This window comes from Mugil cephalus, chromosome 7, assembly GCF_022458985.1.
Source record: "Mugil cephalus isolate CIBA_MC_2020 chromosome 7, CIBA_Mcephalus_1.1, whole genome shotgun sequence".
In the NCBI taxonomy this organism is placed as follows: domain Eukaryota; kingdom Metazoa; phylum Chordata; class Actinopteri; order Mugiliformes; family Mugilidae; genus Mugil; species Mugil cephalus.
The window spans coordinates 4,527,012-4,552,530 of record NC_061776.1 but is presented as its reverse complement, the minus strand read 5'-3'; the positions used below and the strand labels follow the sequence as shown (position 1 = coordinate 4,552,530).

The 25,519-nt window shown below is 43.7% G+C and overlaps 2 protein-coding genes across 7 annotated transcripts in view; both read left to right on the top strand.

Moving 5' to 3' along the window:
- LOC125010882 (disco-interacting protein 2 homolog C) overlaps positions 1–25,519 on the top strand; it is a 189,275-nt gene that overhangs the window by 85,890 nt on the left and 77,866 nt on the right. For all 6 annotated transcript variants that reach the window (XM_047589782.1, XM_047589781.1, XM_047589778.1 and 3 more), the window contains exon 2: positions 19,032–19,103. In XM_047589782.1, coding sequence (XP_047445738.1) covers positions 19,032–19,103 — 72 coding nt within the window. The remainder of the gene's footprint in view (positions 1–19,031; positions 19,104–25,519) is intronic.
- On the top strand, positions 21,984–24,872 carry LOC125010928 (tripartite motif-containing protein 16-like). The gene has a single exon (XM_047589880.1). It carries the CDS (start codon positions 22,428–22,430, stop codon positions 24,177–24,179), a length of 1,752 nt encoding a protein of 583 aa, XP_047445836.1. The 5' UTR covers positions 21,984–22,427; the 3' UTR covers positions 24,180–24,872.

Here is a 25,519-nt window from a genome sequence, read left to right as displayed (position 1 = left end):
GACCTGTACTGCAGCCAGACACCAGGGGGAGCTCTACTTGCTTTGGCTTCACTTTAGAGGAGAAGTTTGATCGTCTGTCTGTTATTAACCTGTAAATTAATATTAAATCTTACCAGATGCATTTTGTTAAGGAAACATAATACGGAGTCAGTGCTTTCAGTCAGCTGGAAAATGAAGACGTGGGACATAAATGATCCATGCTCTAAAAACATCACTCAGAACAGAGCCTGTGAGCTGCAGTGAGGTTTAGACGAATCCACACTGGTTCCAGCTTTGGTTCATCTTTTGTTTTTCTACCTCCTGGAAACTGGTCTCATGATGTTTTTACCCCACGTGGAGCAGACATGGTCAAAGAGATCAGATTCACTCCAACCAGAGAGAAACCAGCACATCAACAGTTTCCACTCGTTTTAGTTCGGGGGCCATATTTGTTCCATTTGTTTTAGGGCAAAGACGTAAATCAGGAGAATGTTAACATTTAATCCTTTAAAAAAATATATGTGCAATTTGGGAACTTTGCTGTCTTCTTGCTTCTCTTGCTAAAACAAATGAGGAACAGCAGTTTCTTTCTTTGGAGGATTGCTTGTCTTGTGTCATTTTTGCAAATCCAACCCTCTGGCCGACTAGTTTTGCCTCGTAGACTGTATGTTGGTCAGATTTTCCTGTTCAATAGGATTGAAAATTCCCTCTGGTCGGATCAGTTCTGATTGATCTGGATACACGAGGCATATTGCATTCCAATAGTTCACATCGTACTAACGTGTAGGCAGCTCTTCAGATGTTTTACTTGTACAGAGAACTCACGTCATTGTTATTGTTGTTGAAAGCAAATTTTAAACTCTAATATGAATCTAGATATAGTGAGTAATATAAGAGGATTAACATTTTACAAAAGCTGAATCTGTTACAGCTCAGTCTGATTGAAAATTGGCTCAGTATACAGTATAAAATGCTTTTGTAAAGCTAAGCTAAGCTTTTGGTCCTTTTTTTTCTTCTGCAGATCATTTTACTTCATGTCATTTGTTTCCTGCAGAGGTAAAAGACAAAGGCTGAGGGTGAAACCTAAGCAGCAGCTTGTCAAATCTATTCTACTTCTAGCTTTAATAACTCGCTGCAGCGAGAGGCAAAGCCCAGATGTCTCAGGCTGACCAGCGGCTGCAGCCTCATGGCTCACGTTACTACCCAGAATGCCATTTGGCAGCCGAACAGCGTGGCACTGGTCCTGTGATTTCTGGCTGGAGATACTTTAATTCCCATGAGCATTCAGGAGGAGCCGCTCATAAGTAAGATCTGGGTGTGAAAAGCTAATAGTGTGCGAGGATTTGACCGAGACGGTGTGTGGATAATATAATCTGCAGGATGCGAGATCCTGGTCAGCTGTGATTGTGGCCAGTGATTTAATCCAGAACTGAGAGGAAAAAAAAAAAATAAAATCCCCACGCGAGCTCCTACTTCTAAGCCCGGCTCTGGAGGGGCTTACGATCGCTTTTAACCTGTGGCTTTATTTATTCAGTGAGAGCTAACTGGGCACACGTGTTCTTTTCCAGCGACGCCCTCTACATCCGTCTGCTGCAGCGCAACGCTTTCTGTTTATTGTCCAAAGGATCCGTTAAGGGACGGTGGCTGCAGAGAGTCTCAATAGTCTCCGACCCCACCCAGGTTCTCTGACCGCTTCCAGACACGAGGACCCAGAAACTCCTGGTTCCTGAACTGTTATCCACCTGACTGCCACATGTTTTCATCAGAGGTTGAAACCACATCTTCACCTGTGTTGTTCACATGCTGCTGGTCTGCAGTCAGCTCTCTAGCTGGTCTACTGATGTCAGTAGCCATTAAATGTAAGGTAGAAGCAACATCAAAGAGCTTATGGAAAAACCGTGAGGTCTTCTCGCTTTGGACAACTTGGCTAACCTTGGTTATTTTGGAAAGTTCTGCAGAGGCAAACCCTATTAAAACTCGTGCTGTACTGTATTTCTGTTTACAGTCACCATGATTCCATATTAGGAAGTTCATCCATTTGTAATGGTAACAGCGCCACCTGGCTGATGTATAGTGGACAAATTTTCCGAACCTCCCATAATATAAATGCAGAAAACCAACAGTTTAAAGGAACATTAACGTTCCTTGAAACCAGCTCCTGAGGCTAAAAGTTCCTGTTTCTTTGTGTGGAACCTTGTGATGATCGACAACATTGATCATTCCCCCAGAAATTAAACTAGAGAGCTGTGATTGGTCCGCTTGGTAGTCACGTGTTTCCGCTTGAGTATTTTTGACTGATTCTCCATCTACTGCAATTTTTTTTCCAATCGATTGTTTTGGATCTGGATGGACCCCGTCCAGGAAAGGTTAACGGAGGAGGCTCGGACTCATCGTGATGTTTTTACAGTGAGCCACACTGACGAGCGCGTGGCTACAAATGGTTTTCACGGACGTAGGTAGATGTTTAGGATGTGACTTGGCGCTTTGAGACCAGAATCATAAAGGGAATTAAAACCAAAAGGTTAATTTGTAATTCTGCCACAACTGGAATAAAAGCAACACTCACAAAGCGTCGTACTCTTACACCCACGAGGGAATGACGGCTGGAGCTCTGTGCTACGTTTCCTGGCTAACGCAGCTGCTCAGCCGTTCAATCCCCCCCACACCCCCTCCCGAGATCACAGTCAGCTCCTCCAAGAGCCATAGTCCAGGTCGGGTCACCACTTCCTCCTCCTTTTCTGCAGATTGCAGCTGGCGGATGTAATTGAATTAAAGAGGAAGCCTTTTCTTTTTGTTGTGCGTGCAGGACTGTTATTGATGGGATGTACAGTAGGTGCACAGGAGCAGGCAGCTATTGATTGCTTTGCATAGTGTTTGTTAGGATACTGCAGCATTTCATGGAGCCCTAACCTTATATCTCACCTCCACATTGTGCGTGTCTGCATGGGAGCTGCCTAGTACAACAACAGCTGTCAATACGTCTGCCAAACCAAGCCAGTGTTTTGCCCAGAGAAGATTTTCTCTTAGGTAGTTGAGTGCACATTCTCACTCCGGTCCAAATCTTTTCAGTGCTTTACCTCAAAGCCAAACTCAGGAATCCACGAGCAGGAACAAGCCGCCAGCACTGACGTCACACCCAAAGACATCACGCTCACTCACAGTCACTTTGAGTAAAAGTCTAGTTTATTTCTGGCTCTTTTTGTTGTTGTGCGGTCTCTCCCCGGGTGTGTTTGCTCACCACTTTGTTGGCCTGGAAGGCGGCTTCTTGGTTTGTGAGGTCGCGCAATTCACCGCGTTGTGCACCGGGTGTCGTCCTCTTCTGTGGTCAGTGTAGGCAGGAACTTTTTTTCACCGGGTGTCAAATGCTAAAACAAGATAAGCTAAGTGGTCGTACCGCGTTGTTCAAGACAAAACACCCAGGCAGAAACAGAGGAGTTGTTCAGTGCAGTGAGGAACATACAGACTCGTACGTTGGGGAAACCTAACAACTCATTCAGAAACGCAACATCAGGAGATGATTCAGGGTCCACTTCCACCTGAAAGACAAAGGACGCTCCTTTGGAGATATGATCGTCCAAATCTTAGCCAGAGAAGTCAGATGGTTTGAAAGAGGAGTAAAGGAACTGAGGTGGACTGAGATGTAATCTGCCGTCTATTGACGATACAGTCTTAACTTCTGTCCGCAAGAAGCTTCAACCTTATTCACAGCTTGAAGCCGGACCCTTCTGATTGTTTTTTATTCACAGAGTTTCCTATTCAGACCTCAACTTCCAACAGCCCTTAGAGTTTTTTGAGAAGACGTTTCATCCGAGTAGCTACTTCATTTCTAAGTCTAGTTGCCTTTTTGGACAAACCTTGACTTTGATGACTGAGAAACTTCACAGATGTGTTGGTGTGGAGCCGTTCTTTCTTCATTCAGCCATCAAATACCCTGTTTGTGTCGTCTAGGTGTAGCCCCTGCATCCCACATCAAGAGAAAACTTCTTTCCTTTTACTATAAAACAAAATGTCAGTTTTGTGCAGAACTTCTTAACAGTTGCAAGTAACATTGACTGAGTTTAATGGAGCTAAAGTGTCACAGATACATCATTGTAGCCCTTAAACTGACAAAAAGCTGTTAGATATTTTGGTCAATATGTTTTTCTTTTCATCCTCTATTTTTGACTTGTTAGAATAGAATAGAAAAACCTTTATTTGTCTCACAATGGAGAAATTGCAGCACCTGTAGTAAACCCTCGTCAGTAGAGCCATGCTGTCCCAGGTTCACTCAAAACAACTCCAAGAGAAGTCCGTTACACTCTTGTCTTACAGAACGGTTATTCTCCTGACAGAGAGGAATAAAAACAAACAGGCCCGAGGCAGAAACCTTTCCAGAGAATGTCGACCAAAACAGCAACCTCCTACGTCCAATCAGAAAGACTTGGCAAGACGTCGACATTTTATAAGGCGTAATAAACCCAGCGTTTTGGTCCGTTGGCAGAAAATTGCTGCGACTGAAGCGGCGTCGTGTTCTTCTAAATGAGCCAGAGGTGAGTCTGGCCTGGCCTCCGTTCACACATGGTGCAATTTGGGAAATGTGCGTCTATTTCAGGTCTGGGTGGTCACTTCTGTGGGCTCCTTCTAAGTAGCTTTTAGCTGGGTTTGATAAGGCTGCCTCTCGCCCTCTCTCTCCTAAACCTAACAGTCTAACAGGGCATTAAATCCCCATTTTCTTTCTCCCCCAGCAGCTTTTGTTCGAAGGCGTGTGAAATGCACCAGCTCCCCTGATAACGCTGCACTTTGCAGGATATCGACGCTGCATTGAAGTGATCTCTGTCAGATCTTCCCTGCGATGGGGTGCATCATGTGTTTGTTTTTTTTCACGTGCCAGCTTGTATTGGGTTCTAGCTCCGATCCTTCTTTTACCTCGGAAGCTTTCCGGTGGTTCCTTGCTTCGTCTTGGATGTGGTTGATGATGGATTTGGAGATTAATTGACATCATTTAGGCTTAAGAAAAGGAAGGAAGAGATGATCTTTTATCTTGAGCCGCCGGATTTCAACCCACTCCCCCAAAAGGAACATTTGTAGGTCCTGAAATGAGGCCGTTATTGTGTTGCTTGTTTCAAATGGAGGTCAAGGGGGAAGTTTTTTTTTGAGGAACAGAATTTAAGCACTTCTTCCATCCTTACAACTTTTTTATGTTGCAGTTTTTGCTCATTGGTTTCTCCAAACTGCTTCCTGTAAGTCTCTTAGCAGGACCACAGCTCCATGGATCTATGGTCCATTTGAGGCTGAGTAGGCGCGACTGGTTCATGCAGAGGCTGAACTAGACTCTCAGGAGCCTCCTCGGGATGGTTTTTTTGGCTCCATTTTGTCTTGCATTGTAAATTACTCCAGTTGTTATTATGTATATTATAGGTATTGTTTATAAAAAGGTGTATTTAGTCTAGTCTGACGAGTGACGCAGGTTTTTTTTTTAAAAAAAAGGCACTAAAAGGAACATTTTTAGGTCCTTAAATGAGACCGTTATTACGTGTAATTTTCACTTGACCCACTTTCTTCAAACGGAGGTCAAAGGTCATGTTCGGTTAAGGCGGGTTAGCATGTTGTCGTGCCGATTGAGTCATTTTCCTCTGGATAAACCGCCAGTGCAGATGTAAGTGAGATACAGTCGCGAAGAGTTTGTTTGTGTGATTTATGTGTTTGTCAGAAGTCTAACTGTCGCCGTCTCAGCCCTCAAGGTAAATATCATCTGACTGACAGCCAGCTCTACTTGCAGCACAGGTGCAGCCTCGGTGTGTCGATACGGCAGGACCTCAGCGGTGTTGAGTATCAAAGGTTATCCTGTTCTATTTCGGGACTCTCTTTTGTAGGCACTTTTTTCTTTTCTTTTTTTTTTTTTTTTTTTACTGGGTGCATGATCCTGGTTTGCTGGCGACACACAGACACAGACGCACGCTCTCACATATCATCTGAAACGCCTCGTGTCCCTCGGCTTCTCTGACTTAAGATATGAAAATACAGCGCACACATGATTAGCTCTGATTGCACAGTCGCCAGGATTTTATGTTACCGGCTGCAGGATGTCGTCTGTTTGTTCTGTATCTTTCGGTATGTTATCTGGATAAGGAAGAGTGTATGTTAATGCAAGGCAGAAAAACCCCCTGTGATCAGATCAGACGCCGCGCACGGAGGTGGTCGGACTTTGTAATCAAATTTAAACCAAATCTGGACACAAAATCCTCCCGGCAAATTGCACGGTGCCTTAAAACTTCCTCTTCCGGACGGATTAAGCAAGCCTGAAGTGGAAGTGTTTTATGTGGCTTTACTTGACCAGGATGCACCTCACCTCTTTAAGGTACACTCATGATGGACTGAAGTTTGTTCAGAGTGTTTGTTCTGCATGTGTCGAGGCATTCTTTGGGTCTGATTGGAGTTGTGACATTCACAAACGAACTGAACATAAGACCGACTCTTTAAAACGAACTACACGTGTAGTGTTTAATTCCTGGTCAGAGCAAAGATGTCTACTGAATTTCTCACCTGACAAATAAAGCATCTGATAGACTCAGAGAGAACATGTATTGGTGGGATATCTGAGTTTTTATGAGTCTGATCCAAATCTTCCCTTCCACCGTGCTTATTTTGAGGATAATATAAGTTGCCCCCAGGCTGACATCTTAAATACACATAAATATGAAAATGAGACAGTTCTTTTCAGTAACAGATCCACAACATCCAAGAGTCTTAAATCCCATCTCTAGTCATGTTCAGATAAGACATTCACAGAATTCCCATGATGATTGCAGAGGATGTAACCCTCTGTTGAAGTCATGCTCCAGTCTGGCAAAAGCCTCGTCAAAGTAGTCGCTGAAATGTGTTTTTAATCGAAGCGATGCTGTAATCCGCTGCAAACCGACACATGACACTCGGCTTCGGCTGATCGGCTTCACGATCCGTGACCCGAATCCTCCACTCGGTCCGCTCCAGTCACAAGACGTCCACCCAGAAGACGGGGACTTTCCCTCAGACATGTAGGTCAGTTTGTTGTTGAATCTCGCCATCGTGAGAAAAACCTCCGGCCTCTCGGGTCACGAGAGATGAACAAACATAAACCTCCGACTGTCTATCTCGACCACCCATGTATCTTTTTCTGTCTCTGTTTTCACTTCTTCTGCAGGAAGTGAAATCACTCCGGAGGGTTTTGTTTTGCTCCAGAATGATCTCATTTGTATGGTCGAGTTCCCCTGAGCTTCGGAGCTTTGAATCTGGGAAATGTTTGGATTTTCTAGTGGTCTAGAGGCATGTTGAGAATGGCGGCGCGTGGATAATTAGCCGCGATAATGTCCACTTTTAGAAAACATGCAGGCTGAGCCTTTGTCTTTTTGAGCGTGGGAATATGTAGATATGTTCCTCTGAGCTGAGAGAAATTCAAGGAACATGTTTGAAGGAACGAGGTTGTGTTTGCACCAAATACGAGTTTTCACGAGCAGTTAGATTCTTGATCCTGGCAATTTTTTGTTTTCCACTTCAGACATCAGCTGTCAAACACATGTCTTAGAGACGTCTTTTGATGAGGAAGTTCCTCTTGGTGGCAGCCTTTCATCCATAGTGGATCCTTCTCTGGGGAAAATCTTTGTCTATTTCTTCCACAACCTTCCTTTTCTATTTTTATTTTTTACAAGACAGATCCAAGGTCCAAGATCCGTGAGGAGGTCTGGTGGTGGTTGACACTGATGCCTCACATGCTCTTTAGGTTCATTGGTGATTCTACGCTGGTCCTCTCTTTGCTAGATGACAGACCTGTCCAGAATGTACCCTATCTTCATTGATACAATGAAAACTGGGATAGGCTCCAGTACCACCCCATGAGTCTCCAGAGGACTAGCAGTAACAGAAAATGAATGAATGCATGAATGAATGATCCGTGTCCTCTGCAGATAGTGGTTTTTACTAGGTCTTTTAGACCTGAAGACTTGGATGAAATGTCTTCAAGAAACTCAACAAGTTCAGTTGCCTTCACTGGACTTCAACACTCCAGCAGTGTAGTTTTGGTGCGTTCCATTTATACTCAGAAGTTGGAATTTCCGGCTTCCGAGTTGGAATTTTTCTGACTTCTGTAACTGGAACGCAGATAACTTGGATGTGACGTCATTCCCAGTGCTGAATCCCACGCTCCGAGGTAAATGGCACGCACCATTAGTACCTGGTGTGTCCTATAGTGAAAACCAAAACAAAAAAGGAGATCTGGCCGTTTTATAGTGTAACCATAAATGTTTCAGTAAATATCTGTGAATATATTCACAGTGACACATTAATATTAATTTCTTGCCACATTGCGTCCTGTTTTGTTGGCAGTTATTGTCACGGTAACCACTAGAGGTGGGAATAACGCATCTCGAAGGAGAGAAGAAGAAGAAGAAGAAGAAGAAGAAGAAGAAGAAGAGGAAGGAGGCCGGGGATATGAGGACAACCCCGTAGGGATGTGTGTGTTTGTGTTTGTGAGTCCTCTTCCTCACCTCACTGTGAAGTCCGCCGACAAACAAACCAATTTGTTTGGTTTTGCTGATGTCGCCGGGCAGCGTGTTGAGGCAGGTTGGACCGTACCAACTCACAGGAGGGGAGGGGGGTTGTGTTTTTTATACAAACATGCAGATACTGAACTCAGGTGTAAAGCTGTTTATTTTTATTTTTTTTGCCTTGGCTGTAAGTGGAAGGTACACAGTGAAGCAATCTCCTGCCAATCCACTTCTGCAGAGTGTGTGTGTGTGCGTGTGTGTGTGTGTGTGTGTTAACAACAAAGCTAGCATCAGTAGCTTAATGTCAGCAGACACCTTTCAGCCCTTTGTCTGTGCAGAGGAGGTCGACCTGCTCCTCTTTGAAACTAATAAGCTGCTTGTCTTTGAGTGTGCGCGTTAATTGAGTGTGTGCGTGTTTGTGTGTGTGTGTGTGTGTGTGTGTGTGTGTGTGTGTGTGTGTGTGTTTCCTGCCAAAGGGGAATAAGCAACCAGTGTTTTCACACACAGAAGGATCACAGGCGAGGACGGTGGCTCGTCTGAGAGGAGCATGAAGCTGAGTTTGAGTGCTGTGTCAGTGTTTTATTCCTGCTGCCTGGTATGCTCGGTGAGTAACAAGCCTCCTCTGCAGTGGTTTTAGGGGCGAGTGTGTGTCTGTGTGTGTCTGTGTGTGTGTGTGTGTGGGAGCTGATTTTCTTAATGTAATTAGCCTAATTGGAGAAATGCCTCACGGTTCTTTTCGCTTCACTGTTTGTCTTTTTTCTCCTGAAGCAAACTTTTTAAATGGACCTTGGTTTGTCCTGTTTGTGTAGTTGATCTTCAGACAGCAGCAGTAATGTAACCTGGTTCATACCGGTGGTGGTGGTAGCAGCAGCAGCAGGGCATCATGGGTACTATCTGTGTTGGAGCTGGAGCTTAAATGAACATTGAACTTAAATCATAGCGAGGAATTAGGAAGACGTCTGAGTTGATGTTGTGTCGGCGGCAGAAGCATCAGTGTGATCGAGGTTCCTCTGAGGACAAGCTTTGTCTGCCCCAGATCTGATTACCATCTTTTAATATTCAGCCCTGATCTAATCTTAAATGTCTTAAGCGTCCTCCCCCCGTCGCTTCCTAAAGTCGACTGGATTCAGTCCAATGAATCTGTCTTTCAGTCAGAGTTAACGTAGTGTGGAGAGAGGAGCTCGTACCTTGTGTTCTCTGCTCCAGAAATGTTCTGGTCATAAACTAAACTAACCCGCTCTGGAAGATTTGTCTCCAGGACACTTTTCTCTTCTTTTAAATGTTGCAGCGTTGGTGCAGCTTTTGTCTGAGTGGACTCCACAGATTCTGTTCAGTCATTTTGTTGTTGGTAGCATTGAGTGATGATTTATTCGTCTTAGCTTTTTGGCAGCATTGACGCTAGCCAACCAAAAAATAAGTAGTAGTCGTCTTCTTCATTGTTTTTTTGTTGTTTGTGTGTTTTGATGTTGAAACAAAAGAGGACGAAGGTGTTCTGACTCTACATTGACGTGGTTGTGGTTTATGGCGAACTTAAACCGAATCACGCGACCAATTTAAGACGATGTAGCAGCAAGACGCAGCGTCACCGAGTCTCCGTCTCAACATTTGTAGAAAATGATGACTTCAACCTAAACACCAGTTTTTAAATTGTGTTGATAGGCCAAGTAAAACTAGACATATCATACGTAACTTACGCCACACTTTTTCCTGAATATTGCCATCATGTTGGTGCGTGTCTGGTACATGGGAGAAAAGCAAAACACTAGCTAGCGATCTCCACCTGCTAGCATTTTACTTTTAACTGTTTCTGCACAAATGCATCTCATCAACCAATCAGGAAATGATGTGTCAATGGTTGCTAAGGAAGACGGAAAAGTTGTGGGAGTGACGCTACATTCAGTCTATGGAGCGACTGCAGGCACAGAGACAGAGATTTGAGACTTTTAGACTTTATTACTTATTGTTGCACCTGGTTTTTTATTGTATTGTAAATGGTTGTAAATAGTTGTACAGAAATGTGTGATGCATTCCCTGCATTTTAATGGTAATAGCTATGAATAGCTTTGTTGTTTGCGAAATTTCTACATAAGCCTTTGAAAGTTACACTTTATAGATTTGCATTCTAAGTAAAAAATCGTTGCTTAAACATGTTTGTGGTTTTCACAGTCAAAAATTGCAATTTTCCTACTCAAATTTTATGGTTTTAGTGTAGTTTTAGGTCCAATGTGATAATACAGTTTGTCAGAATCGAAAAAAATAATTGTTTCATACAACAACAACATAAATGGTGGATTACAGGTTGTGCTGCAGCAGATATTGACCCTTGTTGGTCGGCTACGTCCAATATAAACCCACCACTACCATGAGTTTAAAAGGATTACGGACGGTAATCTGGACTGTAAGATTGTGTACATTGTGCAGGGTTGACGTGCCGCCTCTCTTTCTCCAGTTTTTTGGATAAGGTCTCCAGCAGAAACAGCGCCACACATAGGTCTGGGGTATTTACTACAGCCTTTCTACCACTAGATGCAGTTCTGCAACGTTTTCGTACGTGTGTACGTGGCCTAAGAAGAAAAAGCAGCTGTAGCTTCAGGAGAACACGAGGGAGAGTAGTACAGTAGAAGCACCGGTCGGCGTTTAACCATTAACCCGTGTCCATCTGGTTCCTTTACTATCATTTATTAACTCAAATCAATCTGTGCTCCACTGAAGTGGCTGCTCTAATGAAGCGCCTTCATTTCCTCACTCGTTTCATGCGGTCGAACCGTAAACTGAGACTTTCCACAAAGACCCACAACCAGGTTTCAGTGGAACCGGAGCCAGCACAGTTAGACCCGTTTTTTCCGACACCGTGCGACACCGTGGCCATAAATCATTTTATAGCGAAATCTGACTTAAATGTGTTTAATAGGAAACGGTTTCATGATCCTCTGTGGGGTCGTACGTCAGACGCAGGAGGAAACTGTAGATGTTTGTCTGTTTGTGAGGAGAAGGAAAAACCGACGGGGCTACGTCATCACGTCCTCCTCTCTGGAATCAAACGGCCACTTCTCAACGTTTCTGCAGGAGCTTGTTGTGTCAGCGCGGTGAATCAGCTGACTGCGCTGAAATTCAAAACCATGTAACGCAAAGCTTCAGTGTGTGGTGACAAACAGGAGCTTCTTCCTCTGTGTGTGTTTTCTACCTGCATGGAGGAGAGTGTCGGGCCTGACTCAGCGTGTTGTCACTGTAAACACCTGCTCCCTCCAACTGTGTGTGTGTTCATGTCGTCGGCCTCACCCCCCTGGGGGGAGGGGGGGGTACTTGGGCGTTTCCTTTAGGGTCAACTGTGTGTTTCCATACGTGCAGAGCTCTGACTTCAATCTGACCTGAACTCGTCACCCAACGGTAACCATGTGTTTGCACCATTTCGTGAAATGAATGTGTGCGTTTTGCAGATTCAGCTGCTGAGTCTTGTTTCGTATCCACAGACCAGCCACAACATTATGACCACTGACGAGGAGATGTGAACAACATCTCAACGTGATAATTAATTGTTCTGCTGGGGAACTTTTTGGACCTGGATTCATTCACGTGGATGATATTTTAGATACTTAGCACCTACCTAGACCAGACCAGACACCCCCAGCCCCGTAGCAATGACACTCCTTGATGGCAGCAGCCTGGCACAGATATGATGCTCCATCTACTTAAAAAAAAGCAAGGCAGCTTTTTGCATCATTTCATCCCGTGGACCAAAGAAGAGTAGTCTTTGTTGATACAACATTAATTATTTAACTAGAGTCAATTGATTTTTGCAGGTTGACTTTACTCGCAAAAGTAAAAGTTTTTCAACTCACTTTTCTTTTGTAAGTCAAAAAGTTTTTTAAGTAGATGGAAGAAGCACCATATTTTTATCAGTGCATGACCGACTTACAGCTAAAACCCATTGCTGATGGCGTTAGCTAACGGCTAACCGGGCGTTAGCTAACGGCTAACCGGTTCTAGCTCCGTAAGTTAATGTTACGTAGAGGGGGAAAAAGCACATCTCTGTTTACTTTAAATTGCTGTCATTTGCAAACATTAGCTTGAATTTAATTTGGAATAAAGTTATTTTAAAACAACTTGCCAACATTAGTTTCACAGAAAAAGTTTTTTGAAGCCACAAATAACATCAAGAGTCTCCAGTTATTTTACTTATTTGTATAATGAGTCGATCTGGCCTCTGAATCCACTGGATCCCAAACTGATCAAGTATCTGTGGGATGATCCACAGGAGACCCTCAGAAGGCCCACGTCGATTCTTTAATGAGTCACAACTGTTCTGGAGAGGTGGTCATAATGTTATGCCTGATCGGCGTACCCCTGGTACTCCCCTGAGGGAAGGAATACACTAAAAGACACTTTCATAGCTTTCATAGCAAAACTAAAGTCTCTGGACTCTTCTTAGATGAGATAAAATAATGTGTGCAGGAAGCAGAGAGATTAAAAAACTAATAAAAAAAAAAAAGGAGAATAGAACAAGGCTTCACATGGAGATGTTCTAAACATAGAATATGTTGAAGTTTGTGTCGTGACTGTCTCTGCCTTGGTTTTTAAAGAGCGAGCGGCTCCACCGGCCAAAAACAACTCGCACTGACCCCGACTTCCTGAGCTCCGAGAGTCTGACGTAGATTTACGTCTTTTAAGATGTCGTCCCACTTTACGGCCGACCGTTTAAAGGCGCGTGCTTTCTTTCATCCTCTCGGTCGATATCGTTTCACGACCGTGTGGTTTATGGCTGTATTTATGTAAAGGGGCTGATGGATGTTTGTGGGTCCGTCTCGTGCTGCGTCTAAAAACAAAGTTGAAGGAAGCGAAGGCGTCTGGTCTGGTCTGGTTTTCCTGAAGATGTTTCAGCGACTCCTCCCAGTGGCTTCTTCAGCTCCGCCTCCTGAGTTAGAGGAGAAACGTCTCCACTGTCACTGGACGTCTGGTTATGATATTTGGTTCATGGACGGTGGATTTTAAATCTTCTCTTACACCACCAGAGATGTATTGTAACAAAGTACTTCACTACTGGAGTATTAGTTTTCCTCCTACTTCCACTTTGACTTCTCTACATATTGAGTTTGATGTGTTTAATACTTTTACTCTGATACATTTTTTATGAGCTGCATCGTTATTTGTTACAATTGACCTTTCGCAAAACCCTGCCCCCAAACAGTCATTGTCCAGTCACAGTCATGGTAACGGTCCTAGCAACCGTTACCATGGAAACGAGGTTTTTCAACAGCCTAGTATGGTTGAGGCGGTTTGGTCAGACACTAGCTACTTGTACTTTTACTTTCAGTACTTGAGTAGTAAATCTTTAAATGAACTAATTGCAACACTCAAGTACAGTGGTGGTTAAAGAACACTTCAACGTCTACTCAAGTACTTCTACTTTTACTGAAGTCTGGACACCAGCATGACAAAATACGTCGCACTAGGTGGTTTACGACCATCTAAATCATCAAACATAAGGCCCGTGGACCAAAAGAGGCCCGCCAAGTGTTCTAATCCGGCCCGTGTTTGAACTGTACTTCAGACGATGAACTGGAACAGAGCTCGGTCAGGGAGTAAAGCCGAGAACGATAGACACCCAAAGTGTTTTTATTCATTTGCACCATAGTACAGAGACAATAACACAGACATAGAACATTGGTGTTTTCTGACTCATTAATTTGATTGACACCAACATTCAGCTTCCCCTTTAAACTCGCTAACCTGAACATGTTGACACCTTCCTACAGATGTTTCACAATAAGAGCATCATTAAGAAGTAAATGGCGTATGTCCACTGAAGCAGTCGGGGCCTCTTCGTTTAAACTGGATGCAGATTGTGTTAAGTTATTAACAGCATCACGCATCATAACTTTGAACAATGAAACCAGGAACAAGATCTCTTAATAAAAACCAGATGTAATTAGAGAAAAAAATACGCTCTGTAGTTCTCAGAGTCAGACTCAGTCACATTTGAATAAAATGATCCCATTTCTATAAATGTCATGTCATTTATTTTAAAGGATATTTTATTTTCGTGGGCTCCTTGCAGTTACACCGTGGACCACTAGGGGTCCACGGATCCCGGTCACTGCCTTAATAATGTACCTCATATAGTTTAAAATGAATACGTGTAAAACGAGGCTATTGTGAGTCTTGGTGTATTAGAAAGGACTTAACATCTGGACTTAAAATGAATTAAGATGCTTTTGCTAAATGAAAATATGAATTTCAACGTAGTGAATCGCTGCAAGTAAAAGAAAACTGAGGAACGGCAAAAAGGAAGAAGAACAGGATGTGTTGTGTCGTGAAAATGAATGTATTTATAAATAAATATATGGGAGGGATTGAAATGTGTTGATGTTATAAGTTGACTAAAGGCACGAGGAGGAAGGTGCAACATAAACGGGAAGTGGAAAAAACATGAAGCAGTAAATTTGGATGTAATTTATGGAGCAGGTGAAGCTGCTTCACTACATCCAGTAGATTTATTGTTGATATAACTTTATTATCTTTTCCAATATTCTAGTTTGTTCTTACATGAGACACCTCCTCGCCCTCCTTCATATCTCCTCCCGTCTCTTTGTCTGCGGCGAATGAGCGTGGAAACAATAAAATCAACTGTTTCCTTTTTAGGTGCTAGATAGATGCAGCCCTCCCCCTCCCCTCCCCCCTCTCCCCCCTCTCCCCCACCACCTCCTCCTCCCCTCTTCCTCCCTGTGTTTCTTTTTTGTCAGTGCCGTTCCTTCCCCTGCTCCCTCTTTCCTGTTATTTGCCCGTTTTCTTTCTCCACGCCGCTGCCTCCCGTCCCTCGTGTCTCTGCGTCCTCTCCATCCCCTCCCTCCGTCTTCGTCCCCTCGGCCTCCCTCTCACTCTCTCTCTGTTCTTGCCTCCTCTCTGTCTCTTTCTCATACTGTATATGGTCATGGAGGCTCGGCTCGCCGTTTCTGCGCACACATCCTTTCACCGTCGGAGAAAAGTCGTTCTCTGCAGCCCCCTGAAACAGAATGTAAGAGCAAAAGTATTTGGACACCGTAACAGATCTCATTCCTTGGGCCTGCGCTGCTCCTCGGGCGTCTGGTCGCCAGATGTTGAACCCCGGGCTGCAGGGATCTGCTCCACTTTGCGCACAGTGAGCTGAGATGTTTTCAAGAGTCCCATCAGACTAGGTAAACTATTTCTTCAAGGAGCTGCCTTTGTGTGGTTTTGAAACAGGACTGGGGCCAAAAACTAGACAAGGGTGTTTAAAAGTTTCCTCCTAATAAAACTTAACAAAATTAGGTGTGTCCACATACTTTTGGTCATGTCCCGTAACTGGTTTATGTGTGCCTTGTCTCCGCTGTAGAGGTCAGCCCTGTGGCATCGTGGACATTTACGTAAAGTTCGAGCCGTTGCATAACGCGTTGTCATTACCCTATCAGTTGCCATAGCGACGTCTGGCCCCGCCCATACACTCTCTGCTGTGTGAGAGCATGAATGGAGGGATCTGTACGGCATCAACGCTGAGAGTCACGGGGGGCGTGGCCTGCAGTATATGTGTACGTGTTATAGTCAATAAGTCATAGGCAGCTTATAGAGAGTCTGTGTGGCTGTCATCTGGCTGCAGCATGCATATTTCACACTACAGTCAGAGGCACTGAGCTGGATGTGCACCATACATGGAGCGGAGAACTTTGTGAACTCGAGCTCGCTGCTTCTTGCCGCATTGTGTTTTTTTTCCTTTTTATTCACCTCCTGCATTAAAATGTGTCTCGTGCAGCTCTTTGAGATCTGATCTCAGTTTCCTGCTCTGTATACAAGTAAACAGCATCATTAGGGGCTCAGTGGATTATTATAACAATCAGTCAGTCACAATCAGAGCATTTTCATACCAAAGATGCAGCCTACAGTGCTTTACAAAAAAAAAAAAAAAAACAGAACAAAACAAACAAACACATGTAGATTTAAGAGAGAGAGATAAAAATAACTGTGTAAATTATAGTTCAGTAATTACCCAAGGGATAAAAATTAATACAACTCAATTAAAAGCCACTAAAAAGGTAGAAAATAATAAAATAAGTTAAAATTAGTTAAAAGTCACACTAACATGATAAAATAAAATTCAATTAATAACGAGACTAAACTTAAAAAAGTGAAACTCAGTTAAAATTCAGACTAAAAAACATAAAATGAATAGATAAAATTCAATAAATAACCGGTGACGTTTTTATGGGGCGGTTGGCATGGCAACTGGTAGTCGCATCAAGTAACGAACTAAAACGAAAATTATTATGAAAGAATGGACACATGAACATGCATCAACATTATAATTACTACTTAAAATTATGTTTTAAGTGTTTCAGTTTGACCCAACGCCCATCCGCTAACATAGAGGGGGTGGAGCGTACGACCTGCACTGCAGCCTCCAGCCACCAGGGGGAGCTCCACTAGCTTAGGCTTCATGTGAGAGGATATTTTCCTCCGTCCATATTTATTTACAGTCTATGTTTCACTCCTCTACTTAAAGATGGACACTTGTGGTCGGCTTCTATGGAAGTCGTCGGGTCTTTTTTCCTCATTCACTTTGTCCTTTAAACTTTTTGATGGTCCCTTGGTTTTAGAGGAAACAAGTAGGATGTGGCCGTGGTTAGGAGCTAAGGAATGCATTATGTGAACGGATGCACCATCGCAGATCACAAGTGTGTGTGTGTGTGTGTGTTTGGAGGAGGCGAAGTGTTACATCCTGACCCGCTGGCGGTGGCCCGTGGCAACATCACAGCCAGGACACATTTTGTAATGAATGAGACAAGCCGCCAGACAGAGGGAAAGAGGCGGTGAGCAGAAGAGCCTGATTCATGCCTCCTCCCTCCGTCTTTATTAAAAGATCCTCATCATCCTCCATCCTCCGGAGAGGATGGAGGATGGATAACCTTTGTCTTTGTTAACGACACCTGTCAGGATGCATTTCATATGGAGGGCCTTTATGGATGTGGCCTGTATATCTGATCTGTGTTGTGGTCCATACAGTAGCCTCTCGCCAGGTTGATTGACAGCATGTCTCCGTGAGTGACAGCTTGACTGACGCCTCGCCTCTCTGTCTGATTGGATGGTCGTCGCTAACTCAGTGTCTAACAGAATCGTCTCCCTGAGTGACACGTTCATTTCACCTGGACTCCTCTTTCCACATAAACATCCTAATTAAATCAAAAGCTGGGCAGCTGAGTGTTTGTGTGTCACTACAACGAGGCAGAGTCTAAAAAAGAGAAGGTCAGTCTGCCCTCCGGCCACGTCTCCTTTTTCCCTCTTCAAACCAAAAGCGCTTGCCAGTTCCTCTCGTCTCTCCACGGGGGTGGACGGATCCCCTACCAGAGACTCTGATTGTTACCATGTGTCTCGCCTCCATTCTGCCGGATGCACTCGTCACAGATGACGTCCTCCTCGCCCGCGGTCGGTCGCCTGCTCCGAGCCGGTTGGACACATGTTTATGTGTTTAAGAAGGATTTGTCAAGTCGGCCGCAGTCGACAGCTTTCACCGTGTTCGACTAATCCGCTGCGGGTTTAGCGTCACTCAGAAGTGGTCCGCCTCGGGCGTATCTCAGCCAGGCATTTATTTTATTAACAGATTATTTGACTCGGTCCCTCCAGTCATTGTGCGAGGTTAGTCCACAGCTCATCACGTATCATTTGACTGATTAAAAATGCACATTTAGGCTTCATCCTGTATTTTCCTGGCCATGCGACAACATCCAAATTAAAATGAAAATGAAAAACATGAAATGTCAAACCTTATGCACACTAAATGAATGACTGGATTCAGTCCTGATAAACATTTCTGACTCCAGAAAACCTGTGGTCACTCAACGCTTCCATTCATTTTTTACGTGGTGACTCAGGTTGGTAGCCTTGACCATTCACAAACACCAGGACAGTTTTGGTTCTTGCTTTGTTTTGCCATCAAAGAAAAGGCCTTTGGGGCCTGTGTCACTTTACTTGGAGTCCAGCTTGTTGTAGGTTTCCCAGCGTCTCTTCATTCAGTGATTTAAAAAAAAAAAAAAAAAATCTCTGGCCCTCAGTTCTAAATCCCCGCCTCCTGCCGCCGCCTGGTATTCCCCAGAGATTACAACAACCAATGCCAGGAATAATTTCTAACAGAGCTATTGGATTCAGATGTGCTGTGTGGAAATCTGCTGATGGTACCTCAGCTAGACTTGATTTATCACTCGGGGAGATCGGTCAGCAGGTTTTAAGAAGGTTTGTCGCACCGTGAAAGGTGAATTAAGTGCACCTGCAGAGCTCTGGGCTCCGGATTTGTGCACATGGTCTGGCACATACATCCACACTGCACCATCTGGTGTCGGTTAAGGACATGACTCAACAACATGGGATTAGTCCAACTGCTTGTCTCTCTCAGTGCTTGCATTTTTGTGCAACTTTGTTGTTTCTCTGTAATTTTTTTGGTCGTCGTAATACTGTACTTCTATCCATACACACAAAAAATACTCCTCACGCACTAAAGCTGTTTATGAAGGAATGAAGAAAGTAAATGTTTCTCTTTCTCTCTTTCTCTGGCAGGTGATATCACACAGAAGGGCTATGAGAAGAAGCGGTCCAAGCTGATTGGAGCCTTCTTCCCTCAAACACCAGGTGACCTTTTCATTCATTTTCTCTGTCCATGAAATATTAAGATTAAGAGGTGATTAAAAACATCCTCTGCAGTTTTCTGATGATTTGTTTAATTTTTGTGAGACAAAACTGGAACCAAGTCAAACAGACACAGTGTTATCGTGCATCCCGGGTCACCAGATCATATGTGGACAACGCCAATGATCTGGTCTCATTTAAAATGCAAACACCATCGGCATCATTCCTGTTAGTGAAGACCAACTGCTTTGGTGGTTTTAGCAAGAGGCCAGAAACACAGCACCTAGTCCCCAATCCGCTCCCCAAGTGGAGGTCTACCACTGCCCAAACTGTTCAATGAACACACATGGGTCACAATATTATCATCTGGGTATTTTAAAGGTCTTCCCCAGCAACTAGTTCCATTTTAATGTGAGACTCCAGCCTGACGTCAATCTTGAAGGATCCAATCATAGGTGATGCCCACTGGAAAGTTAAAGAAAGTCCTGTTTGTCCTAATCCACCCTGATTGCTTCTCTGTTTAGCCCGGCGAGCTCAGTCGGTTGCTTAATCTCAGGGTCGTGGGTTTGAGCCCCACGTTGGGCGTTAAGCATTTTCATTATGGCTGTGCTGCCCACAACAAGCACCTAATCCCCAATCCGCTCCCCAAGTGCAGGTCTACCAATGCCCAAACTGTTCAATGAATACACATGGGTCACACTGTAAAATATGATTACGCTGGGATACGTCAAGGTGATCAAACATCAGTGGTATTTTAAAGGTCTTCACCAAGTAGTTCCACTTTAATGTGAGACTCTAGCCTGACATCAACATGCATCTTGGAGGATTGGATCACAGGTATCTAATCGCTCAGGTCAGCATGCATTGAGAAGTGATTCGGGTCAAGAAAAAAAAATAATTTTGACTACCACTTCTAGGTCTACCTCTATTTCTTTAACTTTCCAGTGGGCATCATCTATGATTGGATCCTACAAGATGCATGTTGACGACGTGGGTTGGGGATTAAGTACTTTTTGTGGGCAGCACAGTCATAATGAAAATGCTTTATACCTAAGGTAGGGCTCGCACTCACAACCCTGAGAGTCTCATGCTGACACCGACTGAGCTAGCCGGGTTACATAGACAAGTGATCAGGGTGGATTAGGACAAATGGTCTCAAATATGGATTCTTGACTTTATTCTTTCAGTTTCAACTGTTGTTTGTGTGTCCTGATCCTAAGTGTACCATTGACAATAGAAAAAACAGCAACTTTGGCTAAGTGCATTTGTTTTCCTTTGCCTCTGCTGCGTGTGAAGGAAGTTGAACCAGTGAAAAGGCCTCAGTGAAGGGGGCGGTTGGGATACTCTTGGGAAGCAGTCGGTGGTCTCTGATTTAATGAAGGGCCCTGCCAGGGTCTGGAGCTGCTTTGCTTCAGTTGTATCTGTTTATTTATTTAGATGTTTTTGTTCAGTCCAACATGGACTATTAGAGTTTTGGTTTTCTTCCAAGAAGGAAACTGAAACAGAGACTTTCGCTCTTTCGACATTCAATAAATCATCATCAGTGAAGTTGTTAGTGTCAGACCACAAACTGTCTAAAAGTCCATTTTGCTGTAAGACCTTTGGAGGCAGACTGCTGAGGATGGGACTGGAGCGTCACTGGAGACCGGCAGACGATCTGGCACTGACAGAGCTATTACTGGAATACACTAGTGTGTGTGGTGTGTGCGGGGGGAGAATGTCAGGATGTACATTATGGGAAGGAATGAGGGGTGTGGGATGGAGAAAATGTTTGGTATCTACATCCAGGTTCAGTGAAGAGGGGGTCGTTCCTAGTAAACTACGGGGGTCTTACACTGATGCAAGTTTCCAGAAAACTTACTACGAATTCAACTTTCTTAAACAGCCCAACCACAGACCAAAGACCTTAAACTTCCTTTCTTAAATGTTGAGGACTTTGAAGAATTTTTGTCTCCAGACATCCAAGCCCCGAAAACACAAGTTGTACACACACTCACAAACCTTCTATATGTGTGAGGACCTTCCATTGTAATTGCACCCTTTTCTCTAAAACCCAGTCTTGACATGTTTTAACCCTCAAAAAGTGTCCCCACAACCTTAGTATTCTGCAAGAACACACAAACAGTCCTGTTCATTCCCGTAATGCACTGTTTTTTTTTGCATTACCATGAACTAGTAACACACACATATACAGTATATGTAGACGTATAAAATGCACATTTCTCCCAAATTCAGACCCTCTCTCTCTTGTATCAACACATTACTCTCTGCTACACATGCAACACACAAACACCGGTCAGACACTTTCCTCCCCTGTGATTTATATCAGCGCTAAGGCTCTGCTAATCCACCGTGCCTGGTGCACAGTCAGGCTGATACAGTTTGGCCAAAGCATGTACAGTTTTACCCCCGTAACCTGGATTTTTGCCTGGAAGTTTCCCACTGCAATAAAAGGATTAGTTTACTAAGAAAGGACTTTGGTATCAGGAGATGCAGCACAGCATCTGTTTAATGTCAGCTAGATAATCCACAGTTAATGCCTAGCATATTTCCTGCCGTTGGTTTTGTTTAGGTATTTTAATTCTTGCCACCATCTTGCAGCTTCATTTTTGGCGTTACCTTCATCGATTTGATAACGTGAATCATCAAAAAAGATCTCACCTTGTAAATGTGGATCTCCATTTAGATGGGGGCAAAGACAAAATCCAAGGACACTTTGACATTTATGTCTTAAAATTATACAAGATGACAGACCAACCTTCCACCAAGGACTTTGTTTTGGGAATTAGTGGCTTCACTGAGTCCAAATTTGGGAATAAGTGAGGAAGCGCTGTTGGAATGTCAAGGTTAACAAAATTGGATATGTACCCAATAAGATCAGGTCCTTGTCTCTTAACCAAGACATCCTGCTCCCAGGAAAACCCTCCACTTCAGTCCTGTAGGTTGAAACAGTGTGAGGCATCCAGGGCCCATCCTAACCATCCTAAACTTTTAAATTTCAAGGACAAACTGTTATTCCCTGAAATCTGCGTGATCTCTTATAAGTGTGTGCCTAGAAAAATCAATCATTTTGGTTAACTGGTAAACTGGCAGCTCAGCCTTCAGGCTAAAGTTTTAACGCGTCATGAAAAAACACCGTCATGCTCTGGAATGAATCGTGACACCTCATACCTGAAAGATCCAGACTTTACAGGAACCACCGTTTAATGCGTCATGAAAAAACACCGTCGTGCTCTGGAATGAATCTTCACATCTCTTACCTGGAAGATCCAGACTTTACAGGAACCCTGAGCGGCATACCACTTCCGAGCCACTCCTCTTCCTGGAATGAAGCAAAGCCTGAAAAGCTCTGCCTCTCATATAAGTTTATTCTCTGTTGTCAGTCGCCGGCTCTCAACAGAAAGCAACATGGCACAAGGAGTTCAACTGGAACGATCCAAATTCTGCTGCTCGATCTGTCTGGATCTACTGAACGATCCGGTGACTATTCCCTGTGGACACAGCTACTGCAGGAACTGTATAAACAGCCACTTGGATAAAGAAGAGCGCAAAAAGGTCTACAGCTGTCCCGAGTGCAGACGACTCTTCGCATCGAGGCCTGTCCTGTCGAAAAACTACATGATAGCAGTTGTAGTTGAGGAGCTGAACAAGACTGGACTCCAAGCTGCTCCTGGTAAAAACCGCTATGCTGGACCTGAAGATGTGGCCTGTGACGTCTGCAAAGGGAGAAAGCTGAAAGCCTTCAGGTCCTGTCTGCAGTGTTTTGCTTCATACTGTGAGGAACACATTCAGCCTCACTATGACGTAGCTCCTTTAATGAAGCACAGGCTGGTGGAACCATCTGCGAAGCTCCAGGAGAACATCTGCTCTCGTCATCAAGAGGTGATGAAGATGTTCTGTCGCACTGATCAGTGCTGCATCTGCTACCTCTGCTCCAAAGATGAACATAAAGGCCACGACAAAGTCTCAACCGTAGGAGAAAGGGCTAAGAAGCAGAAAGAACTCGAGGCGACTCGCCAGACGATCCAGCAGATGATCCAGAACAAGGAGAAAGATGTGAAGCTGCTTCAACAGGAGGAACACTCAGTCAATTTCTCTGCTGAAAATGCTGTAAAGAACACTGAAAAGATCTTCACGCAGCTCATTTGTGTGATTGAGAAGAGACTCTCGGACATGAAGGAGAAGATTAAATCTCAGCAGAGGGGCGAAGCGGGTCGCTTCAGACGTGCTCGGGAGAAGGTGGAGCAGGAGATTGCCGAGCTTAAGAGGAAAGATGCAGATCTGGCAAAGCTTTCACACTCAGAGGATCACGCACATTTTCTGTTAAACTATCGCTCACTGTCACGTCTCAGCGACTCTAAAGACCAACCCTGTGCCAGAGTCCACCGCCAACGGCACTTTGAGAAGGTGTCGCTGGCCGCGTCGAACGCCGGAGACAGGCTGCAGGAGGTTCTTAGTGAAGAATATGCAAAGATCTCAGTGACAACTGAAGCTAATGTTTTACCACCAAACACAAAAGCGGAACCAGAGATAAGAGCTGACTTCTTGCATTTCGCCTTTCGCATCACCCTGGATCCGAACACCGCAAACCCACACGTTTTGGTGTCAAAGGAGAACAGAAGAGTAACCTACATGAAAGAAGAACAGAATTATCCCGTCCATCCAGACAGGTTTGTGTATTCCTGGCAGGTCCTGAGCGCAGAGAGCATGACGGGACGTTGCTACCTGGAGGTGGAAAGAAGCGGGAGAGGGGTTTTGATAGCAGTTGCATACAAGGCCATCGGCAGATCTGGGAACTTCAGCGAATGCATGTTTGGACAGAATGACAAGTCTTGGGCTTTGGATTGTTTCCAAAATAGTTGCGAGTTCCTGCACAACAACACTAAAACTACCATCCCGGGGACGTGGTCCTCTAAAGTGGGTGTCTACCTGGATCACGGCGCAGGTTCTCTGTCCTTCTACAGCGTCTCTGAAACCATGACTCTCCTCCACAGAGTCCAGACCACATTCACTCAGCCGCTCCACGTTGGACTCTGGCTTTCAGAAGGCGCCGTTGCAGAGGTGTGCAAACTCAAGTAGGCGAAGGACTGGACCTAATAAACAGGAAGTGGAATACTGTCAAGTAACTAGACGTCTAGAGGACACTTCTGATAGTGAAGGACATTTAATTAAATATTTTTTTCCAGATTATTTGCTGAATAAAATTTTCGAATACCTCCATAAGACATAAGACAGCGTTTATTCATCCGACGTATGGGAAGTTGACTTTAGGTAAGAAATATATACAACAAACAAAAAAAGACAGTATCAAATTTGGAAGAATGAACAAAATATACAAGACAAATTACTGATACAAAACAGATTATTGTGCAAACGAATCTGTAAAAAGGACAAAACAGGTCTCAAAGACAAGACAAGTCTCAGTTGTTATTGTAAACTCATAATTTCATAATTTCAAATTATAGACTCCTCTTAAAACCATGTATGTGTATATTTAGAGAAATATTTCTCCATATCTGTTAAATTATTTGTGCAAACATTTTTTGTGCTTAAAAAAAAAAAAAAAAAAAAAGCAGTAAAGTGGAAGTTATTATTTGTCACTAACTTATAATTGTGAAATTGTGTTAAATTACCTGGAAAATATATTTGGATTTTTTGCAGCACTGTGTTTTGTGTTTTGTGAATTCGACCACATACCATACAGTGTTGATAACAAAGGCTCAGCTCCTCTGTGACTAACTCACACTGACTCGTCACTCTTATCTAACAGGATAAGAGTGTTGTACAAGTGTGACGTGTGGACCTTCTCACATATTTCGGATTTTGCCAGTAAACACAGACGAAGCTTGTCGGACTGATGTTTTGCCTTTGCCAATATCCCAAAATTGCAAAATATGCGGAAAGTAAAATAAGATCATCTGATTATTCACTTCCCACGACCCATGTGGCTCTCTAGATATATTTATCACTCTCTTGATTGTTTTTGTGGTTGGCTGTTTTTGGACAAACTGCATCCAGCAGCTGATGAATTCACCTTTTATTTTTTAAGATTAAGATCTTATTGAGTTATTTTTTAGTGCGATGGTTGGAATAAGAGTATTACCCAGAGTAAAACCAGAGGTTAATGTGTAAATATTTATCTGGGTTTTTGATGCACTCACAGTTTCACAGTTAAACTAAATAAATCAGGCCGACAGATGAGAACGTGTTTACTCCGACTTTCCTTTGGAAACATGAGAGTTTTTGTCTCGTGTAACCCATAAATCTGCACACACGTTTTAGTTGTATCAGCTTTTGGGAAGTTTCGATCCAACCTGCAGTTTGTTGTCACGTTTCGTTGCACAGAAAAATGTCACCGACGTAAACAAATGGTGCACAAATTATCAAAACAGTGTTTTGTAGAATGGAGTCAGAATTGA